The sequence below is a fragment of the Haemorhous mexicanus genome, chromosome 2 (assembly GCF_027477595.1).
Source record: "Haemorhous mexicanus isolate bHaeMex1 chromosome 2, bHaeMex1.pri, whole genome shotgun sequence".
NCBI classification, from domain to species: domain Eukaryota; kingdom Metazoa; phylum Chordata; class Aves; order Passeriformes; family Fringillidae; genus Haemorhous; species Haemorhous mexicanus.
In genome coordinates this window covers 98,685,690-98,701,783 of record NC_082342.1, presented here as the reverse complement: position 1 = coordinate 98,701,783, position 16,094 = coordinate 98,685,690, and the positions used below count along the sequence as shown (strand labels likewise).

The following is a 16,094-nucleotide window of genomic DNA, read 5'->3' as shown; positions in this document are numbered from 1 at the left end:
AAATCTAGAAACTTGAGTCACTGGAAGCAAGACTCACTTACCTACCTCACTTACCTCAAGTATCTCACTTACCTACTCTGAAAATGGAGAAGAAATAAATTATTCTGACCCCCAAAAGTGTGGGAACTTAGTCACTCTTCCCTGGATATACCTTACTATATTAATGGGAATTTGGAGTAGTAATGCTCCCTGTAGTACAATGAGAGATTTGTTTCAAAAGTTCATGCAGAACAACACACCACCTGTCTTCCTTTAAATCTGGTGGAAATCTAATATGAACACATTCTGTCAGCAGTTTTCCATCACTTCTGATCATAGTTCAAGTACTTCAGGAGTAAATTGTTTTGTTAAGTATGATATGAGTGCGGTATCTTTGGCCAGAATTGAAAATGAAGAGCAAAAAATAAAACCCTGTAATTTATAACATCTGAAATGACAGGTATATTGCTCCTTACATGTTTTGTATTTTGTCATATTTTCCCTAAATAGATGATTTATAGAATTTCTTTATAAGGGTTTGTTGTTTACCAAACAGTAACGATCCAGTAATGATCCACTGTTCTGAAATCATAAAGGTACAGGCAAACCTGCCTAAGATGCAGAAACTGGGGGCAAGCAAGTACTTCTCAGTACTTGCATAAAGTAATTCTTAAAACTTGCCTGGAGTTGGCTGTTTTCTGACTCTTTTACCTGGGCTTCCTTGATTAACTGCTCCCGTGTGATGGTTCTGTCAATTTCTCATATATGTTTCATGAAGGACTCCCCTTCATGCAATATATGTGATAATGGATGATAATCCAAATGCCATGGATTTGACAGTTGTAGCTTCTTTATTGCCCCTGGGTGTATTATGGTTCGAGTTCTTTGCTTCATATGACTTTGATTTTCACACTTTCAATTGATCTTTTTCCAAACAAATTTAGATTTTAATTTTTTTCTTAATTTCAAAACAGAACTTACTTTTTTTAATTCTTCATAGTATTTGAAGAGAGGAAGATATGAGCTGTAGTTAGGGTTGTATTAACAAAATATTTATTAAGCAACAGAAGGAAGCAGGCCCTCCTTCAGTTAGTTATAAAGAAAAGCTGGAAAGCCAAAGGAGGAAAAGTGAGAAAACTTCATGGACCTCCTTCCTAACTAACTAAACTTCATGTTTCTTCCTAAAGTCTCACCTAAATTTCTCCTCTTTCAGTTTGTACCATTATTCCTTGTCCTGTCACTACAGTTCCTGACTGAGTCCCACTTTGACTTCCCTGTAGGGGATTTTTTGCTTATTTCTTCCATGCCACCGCTTTGCTATTGCTTCTTTCAACATTTGTCATTCTATTGACTTTTACCCTATTTACTTTGGTCACTTTCCCTGTCAGAAATCCTCATTCTTCTGAATATTTATTCTAAGTCACAAACCAGAAATCACAGTGATCTAGACAGAATCACTAAAGTCAGTGTATTGCAGAAACCAGGCAGGTTGCAAAATCAATCAACTTTTCCTTCCTGTTCCTTTTGTATTTTCTTTCCGTTTTTCCTATTGTATTCTTTGCTTTCTGTTTCTTCTGATTCCCCATCATTACCACAACAGTAATTTCCCCATCTGCAAAGAGAACCAGGCAGCATTAGTGAGCTCCTTTACTGGAGAAAAGATAAAGGAAAACATTTAATCTGTGCTATAAGTACCTTCAAAAAGACTTGAAAGCATTAGATTTGATTGGTTTGACCTGTGGTACAAGACAAAGTATCTTGACAGCTCTGACAGCCTTCATGTACATACAGAGTCAGTCAGTCTGTCTCCTATGTTGTGTTCTTTATTTGTCATCCATAAACCTTCTGTTATTTGAAATAAAGGTTTGATGGAGGTACCTTCAATCCATTCAAACAAAGCTAGCAAAGAATATAAATAACATTTCACTTGTTTACCTAGCCCTGATTCCTCCCTTTCTTCCTTGCCTGTCATCTTGCAGTGGAGAAAGTGGTTCTGGGAAGACTGAAGCGTGCAAACAGATAGTGAAACACCTCACTTGCAGAGCCAGCTGCAGCAGAAATGCCTTTGAGACAAAGATAAAACATGTAAGTAGCATTCCAACCACTGAGTGCAATGAAGCAAAATCTTGGCCTCTTGGGTAGACAGGGATATTGGAGATGTATGGGAAAAGGTGTCAGCTCTGTAAAAACTGATCAATGGCTTGTTTCCACCTTTGAAGTCAAAGGAAGTTTTGGGTTTTTTTTCCATGAATGGGAATGGGATTGTGATTAAGATCGCATTGATCTGACAAGAAGCATCTCCAAAGTGGAGACAGTTTTGTTTCTATGTTTTGGCGACTTTGAAAATCAGTGTTGCAGTGAATAGGAAACATTTCTGGGATCAGGAACTGTTTCTTACACATGACATTAATTGCCTTCAGTAAATAAATAAATAAATTTGTCTGTATGGTATTCACTGGACAGTATAAGTGTTGAGACATCTGAAGAAATAGTATGCAAGAAAGAAACTGTAAACTTGCAGGAAAACTGCAAGGATTGAAATAAGTTATAAAGATCAATATCTGTGCACTAAATATATTGAAGAAATAGGTAAGAGTTCTGAATATTTTTTCAGTCATATTTAATTTCCAAAATATGTATTTCCATCTACCCATATTTAATTCCCTAGAAAGGTTCACACTGAAATTTTAAATTAGGCTGAACCCTGGATTGCCAATTCAAGTTCTGTAAAGAAATTTCCTTTCCTGATGAAACTTTTCATCTGAGATACCAACTCAGAGACAGCTATCAATGGGTCTTAATGGAGGTGGAAGAGCAGTATCAAATTTTGGTTATAGAAATATTCTTTAAAACTAGCTTGAATGGGGTGTCTGATTTTAGATGGTAAATGTATCAGATCTCATCCATAGAGAATAGAGATTTTATTCTAGTTGCCTTTTAAGATGCCTTAATGAACACAGTTGTCTGGATAATTCCTGCCACAGTTGTGCATAGCACCATTAAATTAATAAAGATGCACAGGTTAAAGCAAGTGCTGAATTAGTGTAAAAGCAAACACATCCTAAACATCTCTGCTGGAGTGGAACTGGCACCAAAACTTGGCTGGCTAGTTTTCTGCTGCCACCTACTGCACAGACATCTGGTTTAATTAATAATTGTGAATGCTTTAATTTTTAGAGCTTCTGTGCCACTCCACAGACCCCTTCCCTCCCCAGCTAGGTCATCCACCTTCCTGAAAAGAGTGATGCCAGACCAAGTGTATGTGCACCACGTTGCAATCACCTTCAAGGATGCATAGAGGAGAGTTCTGAAGGGAATCTCTTGGTGTAAGCAACTAATTATACACAAAAAAGCTGAATACAGTGGCTGTGACCATGAAAGCCTAACATGGAAATGCATTAGTGAGACATGCCATAAACAATGTCTGAATCTTTTTTCCCCTCAGTTTTTCACTAGTATAATCCTGAAATAATTCTATTTGAAATCAATAATTTATGCCATTTCTGACATTATATAAAACTTATAAATTCCTTTGTTGGGTTATTAGGATTGACTGACTGTAGCTTCACAAGCTGTCAAAGACTTTAATATTTTTGCTAAGCATGGCAGTTCTGAGAATATGACTCCAGTCACTCATATCCACACTACTGGTAGGAGCACAGCTCATATGTGAACCTTAAAACTTCCACTATTCTGACATTGCTTTTTAGGAATGTATTTCTTTTTGAGCTGTCTTTAATTTCTACTTTGGAAAAAAACCTGCCAAGTTTTTTTTTAAATTCCAAGATGAACAATGGTCTTCTTTTTTCCCCCCAATTAATTAATGACAAGAAAACCTCACCAATGTTTCTTGAAATATCTTCCTGTTTACTTCCTCTCTTTTTGCTTCTTTAATATTATTTTGCAGGTAAACTGTATCTTGGAGGCCTTTGGACATGCTAAGACACCCTTGAATGATTTTTCCAGCTGTTTTATCAAGTATTTTGAACTACAGTTTTGTGAGAGAAAAAAAACATTAATTGCAGGTAAGTATCACTTTATCTGTAAATTTTGATGTCACTCACAGAGTGTCAGATCAGAGATCCCAGTGTGCCATGCACAGAATTGGACAGCAAGGGATTCAAAGGACATGAAAGAGGCCGGGGGGGTTAGGGAGTGTCAGGGGAACAGATTTCACAGCCTGTGAATTGATCGCTTGTCAGGAGTGAGCAGTGCCCTGTTCAAAGCAGCCACAAGGTGGCAGGAAAAGACAAGAAACAAAATGACAACAGCAATTCCTCCTATTTCCCAGGAGGTTTTATTTCACAGATCAACAAACTGAGAGAGCTGTGTAGTGCAACACTGTGAAGTAAGAGTGAAAAATGGATTAAGTTGTTAAGTTATGCATTTGTACCTAGTATTGTATGGGGTATTTTAAGAATCCCATAAATTAGTGAGTAATACAATTTGTTTAGTAAAAAAAAGCAACCAACCAAAACAAAAACAAACAAAAACCCCCCCCCAAAAACTAAAAAAGCCAACAACAAGTATATTCTGTAATACTGAAATTAGAAGTAATTTATTACAACTTAGAGCTTCTTTTAAAACAACTAGGAACCATATTGATGTTTATTCTTCTTATAGACAAGAATGAAATTCATTCCTGCTTTCAGAGTAAGTATGAGTCTTCTGATCCCTTGTGAGCATTCATTAGTTAAAACAAAAACCAAAACCAACCAAACAACAACAACAAAAAAAAAACCACAAGGAAATTGAGCAAACTTTCAGTTTGATTCTGAAAACTTTATCTTCAAAAGCAGTCAGAGAGAGCTTTCATTTCTGGTCCACACAGGTCATCATGAAGCTACTCACTGTCAAAGCTAGGTATATGTGCAGAAACAGCTACACACAGTTTCCTACTTGCACTGCTCCTGGATGCAGAAGCTGTATGGCAAGACACACTTTTGTTCCAAGTAAATTCAATTCTGTTAGATAAGCATTTCTAAATCTACTCTCTTTTTTTTTTTTTTTAACAATTTTAAGAGTGTTTATTCTTTCTGAAGAGTTTCCTAAAAAAATTCCTTGGAAATATTTCCTCTTACATTTTCTTAGACAGTTCACTATGCTCTAGAAAATATGATAGTTCCTTCATGGGAAATGTCACGCATGGGAAATTGCTAACACTTTTTTTGGGCTTGTTTTATAATGAGTGTAGGATAGTTGCAAAGGAAATTCAAAACTAAAAATGTGCAATTTTGTTTTTCATTTATAAGCTCTTGTGGGAGGAATGCAAAATTAAATATACATTAGCATGGACTGAAGAGCATCTCAGTTAAGTTCGTAAAAATAAACCTCAATCTCTAAAGCTAAAATTTTATAGACCCTTTGTATGGTACATACTTTATTTTAGTATATTATGTCTGCAGGGGGCATAGGTTTATGAACAGCTTTACTCAGAACTGACAGTTTAATTCACAGCCATTGCCTGTGAGAGGATCAGTGTGTCCGTTTTCTGATACACTAATTCGGTGTTTTTATGGTTCTCAAGCCAGAGGCATCAAATGAGAAAATTTAGGGGTAGTCAGGTCAATTAACAAATACAAACAAATTACTTATCTACCCTGCTATTCCCCAGTTATTTAGGAATTGAATCAATTATTCTTACCAACTCCAAGACAGCCTAAAGTTACATAATTTGCGGTCAAGAGAGACGTGCCTTGCTACAGCAGTAGAAGTGTGTTTCATGTTTCTGAAGTTTTCAATTGTTCCTGCTGTTTGATTTGCATAGTAGCTGTTGCCATTTCTCAGCCACTGCTAAGCATCACATCTGAGTGAAATTGTCCCAGGTTTAGACCACCATAAATGAGAAAAGAATAATGCATATTGTCTTTGGCAGGTTTAAATTCCACCCAGGCATACTCTCTATTTATTTGCAAGATCATTTGCAGCAGTATTTACTATCTTGCACTGTTTAAACATAAATTAATAATTTAAATATGCTGAGCCATGAATTTGTAGCTCATTGATACTAACGGGGCTAAATGTGTTTGATTTTTAAACAGAAATCCAAGTGACACAAGGCTGCCTCCATCAAAGGCTTTAGGTGGTTTAAACTCCTCCACAGATGGATATTACGGGTGGAGATATGGAACAATTTCCTAAGGAAGGGACATGCAAAGTACACGTGCACACTTTATTACAGAGGGCAAGCCCAAGGTGGCACTCCTTGTGTTTTGAGTGGACACCTGTGAAGTTTGTGACAGCTTCTTGTTCATGCTGAAGTTCTTCTAAAGCCTGAAAATGCTCTGACTTTTATCACAAGGTTTATTCTTCTAGCAGAAAGTACAATATACCTAAATAGCTGAAATGTTCCCTATAATTTTCATCATTAGATTTGATTTGTTCTTTAGCAGAAATTGTATTTCTGCCACGATGTTCTGAAAACAAGGCTGGAGGGTTTTAGTGTGGCTCTACTCAAAGCCAGTACAGATATCTGAAGAAGTTTCCTGTAAGAAAAAGTTTTATTTTAGAACAAATACTTAGATTAAACTGCAGGCCAGTGATTTCATTAAGTTTCTAAAATAAATTAAGAACTCAAAGATTGATCTTCTGGGAAAAAAAAAAAAAATCATTCCTAGTGAATGACTAACTCTCCCAAGATAATAGTAGAAGACTGATTTTTTTTATTTTTTTTTTCCCCAAAATGGTCCTTCAGGTAAATTGATAGAATTCCTAAGGTGAAAATTAATGCCTCTATAAATTTCCTCAAATTACTCAGAAAGAAACTTAGAAGAAAAAATAAAGTCTGAAAAACTTATTCTCCAGATTTTCTTCTTTGCTTTTCAGGCATTGATTTTCTCAGTCTTCACTTTTTGAAAACCAAGGACAGATGTCCTTTTTTAATTTTTTTAATTTATTATTTTTTTAAATTACATTGAAATGGGCTAACAAATGTTTTCTTGTCTTTACAAATAGCTGTGTTTAGGACAGCATGGTTTTTGAGAAGGAGTAACGTAGGAATGCATAGCTGAAAGACAGGTCTCACTGGCCACACTTTAATACAGAATCTGCTTGCTCACTGTGTAGCTGCTGAGTAGATCAAGTGAGCTGTTAAAGGAAGTAAAAATTTGTTTGTGCCTGGAGGCACAATTGCCATTGCACAAAAATGACAGACTTTGCTTGGGAACTCTATAAATTTTCTCCCTTTTATTTCACACATAGATTAACAAACATATTTCACTTTGTAGAAAAGCATAGTACCATGATAATTTTCTTTATGACTCTTAGCACCATTAAGATGATGCTCTGTTTGATTCTTGCTGGTTGGAAGCTTGGCTTTTCTTAACAGCTCTTCCCACTGCTGGAGATGCTAGTTGAGATGGAATGTATTTAGCCTTATTAAAGTGCAGGTGACTTGAAGTACTTGGAAAAGGCTGAATTAATTTGTGTCATCTGAATAAGTGATGTTGCTCATCATTAAAGTTAAATGATAGATGACCTTTGGTAACATTTTTCCTGCTTGTATTAATCAATGAATGTTAAAAACACCTGAAGTGGTAGTTATAAAAGCCTTAGTGAAGAATATTGCACACAAAAATGTGATTAAAGATTTGCAGTGAACTCTTTTCAAATTAATTGATGGTTGGATTAGTTTTACTGTGAAATAAGTTACAAGCACAATAAAAGATGGAAATCATCCTTCAGGTTCATCTATTCTGTTTTACCCTGTAGAAATGACAGCCAAGTAGTGATTGATTCTGATGAAAGTGTGTGTCTGGGCCAGTCCTGCCATGATTGCATTGCTTCAATTTATAATGTGTTGCAAAGTTACTGGAGCCAGAAACATACATGATTTCCCAAGTGTGTCTTTCTACTTCCTGTGCAGTTTGGGTTTTTTAGTTTTTTCTGTAGTTCAGCAGCAGAGGATTAGATGGATGATACACAATTTCTCATCATATTGATTCCATGATAGCAGCTCACTACTACATTTTGTAGGATGATTAAATGGGCCAGATCATGTTTCCTTGCTTCAGCAAGTCAGAGGTAGAACTCCTCTCTGTCAGTCCTACTGTCTCATAGCCAGACTCAGAGGCATGGTTTTGGTTGCCAGCAAATGCCAGGACATGTCTGTGCTGTTACATAAAGAGAGCATAGAGGATGTCCCTGGCTGATGTACCACTGACCTTCTGCACTCCTTAACTGGGATGTGTCCAGGATGGTTTGGCCTGTGCAGAGTAGTTCTTTGAGACCCTGCATAGTTGTATTTAATTAATTGAGAGAATTTAGCTGCTGAGGCCTTTCTCAAAACAATATGTTCCAGATTCACCCATTTCATTTCTCTGCCATCTACACTTTCAGCAGTATTCTCAAAGGCTGTGTTCCCTCATACACACTGCCTCAAGTAACCTCAGGTTTGCTGTGTTTATTTCAACAGTATAAACAGAAGCTTAAACTTCAAAAGATAAGTGGAATTTAAAATGAAATGACCAGACAAATACAGATGATGCAGCAATAACCTAGCAGTGGACATTAGCAATTGTATGGTGACAGGAACTGACATTCTGCCTGCTGGCCTAGTTCCTCATTAGGCTGAATCAATTACCTCTGAGACACACTGTCATTCACCAAAATGTTTCACTTTGCATTAGGCAACACCTGCGAGTCCAAAACTGGTTCTGAAAATATTGCTTTAATCCCAGCCAGCTTAAAAAAAGTAAAAAATGAGAAAAATTCTAAAAATATGTGTGGTATGCATTTAGAGAGCATATTTCCTGTGCTGCAGGATGCATGCACCAATATTTACAGTGACTATATGTTCAAGAACTACTTCCAGTTCATGAAGAAAGGAGTCCTGAATGAGTTGATTGAAAGCCAGGCTATGGGAAGCTATAGTTTAATATTCTCATGTGCTTACTGGGTTCAAAAATAGAGGTCCTCCATTGCTGAGAAGTGCACCTTATGCTCTAAACTCAAGAGCCCTTTCCAGGGCAAGGATGCTTGCAAAGTCTCTGTGAAAGCTCTGCCATACTGCAGATATTGAAAATCCTAGAGCTGCAGCAAACTGGACTGGTTCCATGTGGTGGAGGTGATCAGTTGTGTGTGAAGTGCTTCTGGTCTTTGCACCACAGCTACTACTTAAGTAATTAGATAAATTATGCCTGCAGCTGGGTAAGTGGGAACTGGGATTAGGTTTCCACTTACCAGAAAGGCCCTGACTTCTAGCTGCAGTTGGACATTCCCTTCTTCTCTTAGTCTCTTGCATCTGGAACCTCATAGTGGTGTACTCCCAGAGAACAGCCTGCCCAAAATAGTGAATATCCTTGTCCCTTCACAGGTATCTCTAAAATGCCTTTTATCTTGCAAAAAGGCAAATCAATCTGAAGCTTAATATTTCCTTTGCTTCTGGGCTTTGCCTCTATCAGAATCTTTTGGAGCCTGAGGTTATGTATGATCCTGTAAGCTGTTTTTCTGTAGGCAAATCTCACTCAGATTCATCCTCAATACCTTCTTCCCCAGACTGCTGATTCACATGGCTTCTCATTTATTCAGGTTGTCATAGCCTTTCTGAGATGCCCATGTTTCCCCAGGCTCAGGTCAGTGAGCCTGTTTGTCACCTGTTCTGCAGAGGATTTGCCTCTTTGTAGCCATCTAGAAGCTCGGTGGTTAATCAGAACTATTAATCTCTATGTTCTTGATTACCAGCAGAGAAAGAAGAAATGCTTCCAAGTGTATTTTTTCAAGAGCTCTTGTATCTCTCTCCCATGTTTCCGTTTAGGAGGAGGATAGAATAGATGCCAGTGCTCAGATGGCTACATTTTGGGGAGATGACTAATAGCTTGTCCCTTAGAAAACCTTGCCAAATATAGCAACTGATACAAATCAACATCAGTATCTTCCAAACCAAGTAGTTTTGATGGTAATGTCAAACAGTAAGTAAGTGTGGTAATATGTTTGTTCTACCAATTCTAATGGAATTGGGGTTTTGTATGTGATTTGTATAGAAAACCATGGACTATAAATGGTAATACTATATTTTATAAGCTCCCCTCAGATCATTTTGTATGAAACATTGTTCATTCTTAACTGTTACAATGGTGAATGGTTTAAGACATTTAAGTTTAGAACAATCAGTGTAATTATTAATTTATCTGTTTGTTTCTTAATCAGCTAGGATTTATACATACATGTTGGAGAAGTCTCGTGTCGTTATCCAACCTCTCAACCAGAGTAATTTTCATGTTTTTTACTTGATGATGGATGGATTGTCTGCTGAAGAAAAATACACCCTGTACCTCAGTAATTTATCTGCACACAGGTAGGAAAACAACTTTATATTTAGTATTAATAGTTTTCTTATATTAATGCCTCTCTGCTGTTGAGGTCCTCCTAATTTTTAAAATTTTTCTAACTTTTCAATGAGCTCTGAAATTATTTATTATGGAGTACTTATTCATGAGTATTTAGTTCTGAAGTACATATATAGTCTCTTAACAAGATTAGAGTTTTATATCCATTTATATTGTTGCCTCAAAGGAGAAAGAAATGTATTAGCTCTTTTTCTGTCTTTTGTGGACTAGAATAGAGCTATTGGGTTTGGGTTTTTTCCCCCTGGTGAAAAGTTGTTTCTTAAGGTAAAAACTGTTTGATTTATTTGTAATTTTCTTATGGAATATGTCGATTTTGATGAAATGTCACTAAATGTAACTTGATATCTTCATTTTCATTTTGATACTTACATTATATCAAATTAGTGAGAAAAACAAACAAAAGTTTTGACTGCTTTGAACCCAAGGAAAGGATTCAACACCCAGCACCTAAAATATGTCTTTCTGTATGACTCCACATGAGCTGGTTGTCTTGGCTCCCATTTGCAATCCAAGGAGATCGAGTCCCTGCTCAGCTGTATAATGACTTACAAATGTGGTTCAGCTCACCCAAAGCACAGAGCTATCTGTGTCTTCATAAACTGTGCTGATCATGTCACCGCTATAGTAAGAGCTTAAATATAAAGAGCTGAATATAGACACCCAAATCTAGCATTTCTAAGGCTTAATATACTCCAAATGTTTGCTATGGAAGAGGTTTGGGGTTTTTTTTCAGTAAATTTTATGGTTATCTCAGAATTTATTCATTCTGCGTATTTTAGAACGAAAAAATATTCCTCACTTAGTTAATTTGCATTTTACTCTTCAGTCTTTGCTAAGTGTCACTGAAATGAGAGTAGGCTATTTAGTATTAATGATCTTCTCTTAAACTGACTACCTTTAAAATGAGTATAGTGAGTAACTGTGAAAAGACCAATAGTAATTAAAATTGGGTAAGAAGAATATTTTCAGGTTTTCACATCTAAGCCTTTTTGCCATGGATTTTTTTCTTTTCTCAACTTTTTTATTTTCTGCTCTGGCTAGTTACTTGAATAAAATAGCAGTTCTAGGTACAGAACCTGTAAATAGAGAGGCACCACATTAATTTTTTGCAGAAAAAGCTTCATTGATTATGATTTTTTTTTTCAGACAGAAGTCTTCTAACTACCATTGTTTGGTAATGTTTTAAGCTCTTACCATTTCTGTGTTGTACAGAATATCATACAGAACTAACTCTGAAGAAACCTCAGGCTAAATTCCTTTAGTAAAAAAGATTCACTTCAAAGCAGGGAGAAGAAGAGTTAAATTCTATATTTTAAATTGTTTGAGGACTTTGAAGACCAAAAGTATTCTAGGTTCCTGATGATTACTTTATTCCTCTTCTAGCGTAAGTTGTTTGGAAGCAATCAGTTTTTTCAGAAAATGAAACAGTTTAAAGTCCCTTTGCAAGAAGCTCAGATAGAACTTAGTGTAAACCTGAATAATTAGATTCACATGAACAAAGTTTTATCTGATAAGATATCTGATAGTCATCCAAAAAGAACAAAATGGTATTTTTAAATAGATGTCTGAACAGTGCAGTACCAAAGCTTTAGAAGTAATTTATAGCTGAATACTTGCATAAACCTTCTTTTATCAATAAAGCTTTGCTTTGCCTATGTACAGTAGATTGTATCTTAAATTTTTGAGAGTGTTTGAGCCAAATTTTTCTTACCTTAAACTCCTGAGTGCAGTTGTGAGCTAGATATTTGTCAGCTGATAAAGTTAAATTAGGAATGAATTTCTACTGCATCAAACTCATGAATCAGGAAGGCAGGATCTGGCCTCTTTTATAAGCTCATTATTTTAGGCTTAGTCAAATTTTGATGAGATCACATCATTCTGGTAACATCCATAAGTGATTTTTTAATGTTTTCTTTAGACAAGTGTAATCTTGATTAAAATAGTAAAATTAACTAGATAACAGGCTTTTTAAAACCTTTAGCAGGTTTTTTCTTCCCAGTTGTTTTTTTGATAATTTTTCTGTTCCTCTTCGCATTGTTTAATATTGCACTTTTATGTAGAAGATCCAAGAATCTTAGTAAATAATGATTATTAAGACCACAAAGTACCCCTATTTTAACATTGTTTTCTTAAGCCATTGCAATTTAAGAAATAAGATGTAGCATGGATTTTTTTACTGTTATTTTAGATAAAGTACGTCAAAGATTGAAAGTAATTTTGTCAATATGATGCTGTAAAAGGTGAGATGTAGATTGTGTTTTATGTAATATATAATCCTGGTCTGAGAGTTCATGTAAATTGTTTAAGGGGAAACCCCTCCCTTTTGGAATCACTAAGAATCTCTGTGAGGCTGGGGTGTCGCCCCATTGTGTAGGGTAAGTTTTTTGGCTCTAAATCTCTGCTGTTTGGTGCTCTTTTGAGAGGGAGCTTGAGCTCAGAAATTTAAATATGTGCTCTTGCAAGCATTGTAATTGCTAAGGCATCATGTGAGGACAAATAGCTGCACACTTTCTATTGAGCCTGCATACAACCAGGATCTTGAAGTAGCAAGAATTTAATCTACATAGGGAAGGATCTGAATGAGTGCATCTCCCATCGTATCTGCATGTGGATCATGATGGATAAAGACAGAAATAATTGCTGTAAGGTAAGATCATTTTTCAAGACTGAGCAAGGGAAGCGTGTCAGAAATGAAGAGAGAGTCTCGAAAGGGCAAGTCAAAGCCTTTTGATTGACAACTATTCCCGTGTGTTCATTATATTCGGAAACTGGGTTTTATCAGCAGATGGTTGATTGAAAAATTCCAAAATTTCTGTTAATTTACTGAGTTTCAAAGAACTCTAGGACTTCTTATCTTGATGATGATAATTATGTGTAATACAGAGGCATTAGCAATTTGAAATTATATTCTCATTTGCTCTTGATTTGCTCTGGATTAAATTTTTTTTTCTGGGTGCAGATTACAGTCCATGACTGTAAGCAGTACTTTTGTGGTCTCTGAAGTTTAGCCTTACAAAAAAAGCATGTACCAGCTTATCTAGCACATTTAGTTTTGCCTCATAGTTACAGTAGGTGCTAACTTAGTGACGAATCTTGCAACCAAGGTGACACAGAGAACAGTAAGAGAAGTGGCAGTGGTGATAGATTGATTTGTAAATGATCTTCAACACTAATAAAGGAAGGATAGGAAACAAAAGGAAATATAATAGCAATAGGAAAGAAGTTTTTGGGGGGAAAATATTCCAGAAAATAAGTAGAAAGTCCTGCTTTTGTTCCTTTGGGCCAATTGCTTCAAATTAGTATTTCTGTTTCAAAGCTGTGGCACATAGAACAATGTAAGAATGTCATTGTGTAATATGTATATGTAAGATACTCAAACCTACTGTTATTAAAAATCATGTCTTCACCTGTGTACATTTATATTTAAAAATATAGCTTAAGGACACTTAACTCTAGAAAATTATTTCAGAAAAGATGGTAGGTTTGAGAGCTGTTCAACTTGATGTCACCATTTTCAATTTAAACAAGGTTCCTACTTCTCCTAATTCACCGTTCTGTAAAAACAAGTGAATAACTTTGAGCTGAGGAAAATGTTCTATACACATTCATGCAAGCTGAACTGTGGTCAGGGCATGCACTTTTTGTATTTGCATTATCAAACTGCTGTTCCCAGAGGTGTAAAACTTTCCTTTCTCCCATAGAACAGTTGTTGTGCACTGCACTGTGTGTTCTCTTTGCCTGTGATGTTTCTCACAGTCTCTAAAAAAGCAGTGAAACTCTTCTGCACCAACAGATGTAGATCACTTCATGGAACTGATGTACCTTCTTTTACTGTTTTTTAGTGCAGGTGCCCTCTTCACTCCCAATAAGAAAACTTGAATTTAATATATAAAGGAGTAATTTCAGTAAAGTGATTGATTTTTTTGTTAAAGTCTGAACTAATCTGAATTTTGATCACTGAGGAAATAATTTCCCATTCAAAATTATAAGGCTGGTCTTCAAAAAAAAGGCTTAAAAATTAGTGTGGCAAAGTGAATGAAATAGAAAAGATCCCAGTAAAGAGAGACTTATGTACATTTTTTTGTTTGTGTGTTTCCAGTAATCATCATTTCTAACAAGCACTAAAACAATGTGTTAAAAATAGTGATTATTCTAGTAATATCCATATTCCAGTAACATCCATATCCTCCTTTCCCTTATATATAACAGCCCAAGATGTGAATTTTCAAGACTCAGTAGCCCGTTACCACAGATTTCCTCTTTTCAATACACTCAGGTGGCAACCTGTCTATTTTCTAAGTGTTTTAGATATGCACCATGAGGACACTGCACATTTCCCATGTTTCCATGCCTTTTCTCTTCCTTATCTTTCCCTGTGTGTTTGGATGCCTTTTTTTTTTTTCCATCCATTTGATTAGGTTGTCATTTAAAGTGCAACAGAAAGAAATTATTATCTTGAAATGACCAGTTTTTCATACCTGTGCTATTTGTCTACAAACCCTGCTGAGGTAGTCTAACAGTAAATTCATAGAGAAAGATTGTAGTGCTTTGGTTTTGTTTTTTTTTTTTGGTTTGTTTTTTTTTGCTTTGTTTTGTTGTTGTTTGGGGCTGTTTGTTTTATTTTGGGACTTTTATTTTGTTTGGGGGTTTTGTTTGGGTTTTTTTTGTGGTTGTTTGTTTTTGTTTGTGCATGTGGTTTGCGTTTTGTTATTTTTAAATTTTCCCCACAAAATTAGAAAAATAGGCATTTTAGGAATGTTCCAGTCCTCTGATATTTCTATGCTCTTTCCTTGTATTCAAGCCTAATAGATATTTTTTTCCTTGTGCATATTGACTTTTTTTAAACTCTCAGTATGGCCAAAAGCTCAGTTCACAGAGGTGATTACACAGGACCTTTCTGATCCCTTTGCTTCACAGTTTGCTTCATGCTGATATCTGTGTATGCTGACTAGAGGAAAATCCAAGCATTAGACTTAAGTTACAAAATTAGGTGGATTTAAGTGTTGTGAATGAAACAGCTAGATCTGTAAGAGTTACATCAGATTTTCCCATCCTGCTGGAATGATAATTTCTGTATAAAGTGCCAAGTTACATCACTTTATCAAACTGCTGTCAGACATTGTGTGATGAAAATCAGCATGAAATAGTACCAAAATCTTAAATAAATAAAGCCTAGTGTTGAGACTCCCTGAACTTCACTGTTGAGGATCAACTTAGCTTTAAAGTCCTGCTGACAGAACCTAAAGCTCTAGACTATCAGGAAAATGGAATTAATTGTATTTAATTTTAGGAGGAGGGTAAAGATCATGCTCAGAGGTTCCTCTGCTGTATTCCACTTTTGCATTATGGGCAGTGTCAGCACAGGAGGAGAAGCTGTCGCAGGAGATATTAGGATCACCATCACTGCAGCTGAATGACCATGAAGGTCAAGTCCTTCTACTTCCAAAGAGACCTTCAAAGATCTCTTAAATTTAAAACAAGCGTTCAAGTTCTGATTGATCAAGTAAAGTTGTATTTTTGTTGTTGTCGTTTGGTACAGGTTTTCCTGTCCTAACTTGTGCAGCACATTCCTTTTCTCTAAAAATATTGCATTTTAAGTACATTAACATTTACAAAAGGATGCAGTTATACAAGTAGGTCAAGCTGTGTACAGTAGCATGCCTAGAGAGCAAAGGATATAAAGACTTTTGGAGCACACTTGACAATCTTTCCAAATAATGTGGCAGCATGAAGATACAGTTTCAAAGACATGGAAGATTTCAAAACCAA

At 35.8% G+C, this 16,094-nt stretch overlaps 1 protein-coding gene across 1 annotated transcript in view; it reads left to right on the top strand.

Annotated features, from left to right (window-relative positions):
- MYO16 (myosin XVI) overlaps positions 1 to 16,094 on the top strand; it is a 259,909-nt gene that overhangs the window by 104,580 nt on the left and 139,235 nt on the right. Inside the window, exons 13-15 of the mRNA XM_059839709.1 lie at positions 1,959 to 2,064; positions 3,887 to 4,004; positions 10,126 to 10,273. Of these exons, the coding sequence (XP_059695692.1) occupies positions 1,959 to 2,064; positions 3,887 to 4,004; positions 10,126 to 10,273 (372 nt within the window). The remainder of the gene's footprint in view (positions 1 to 1,958; positions 2,065 to 3,886; positions 4,005 to 10,125; positions 10,274 to 16,094) is intronic.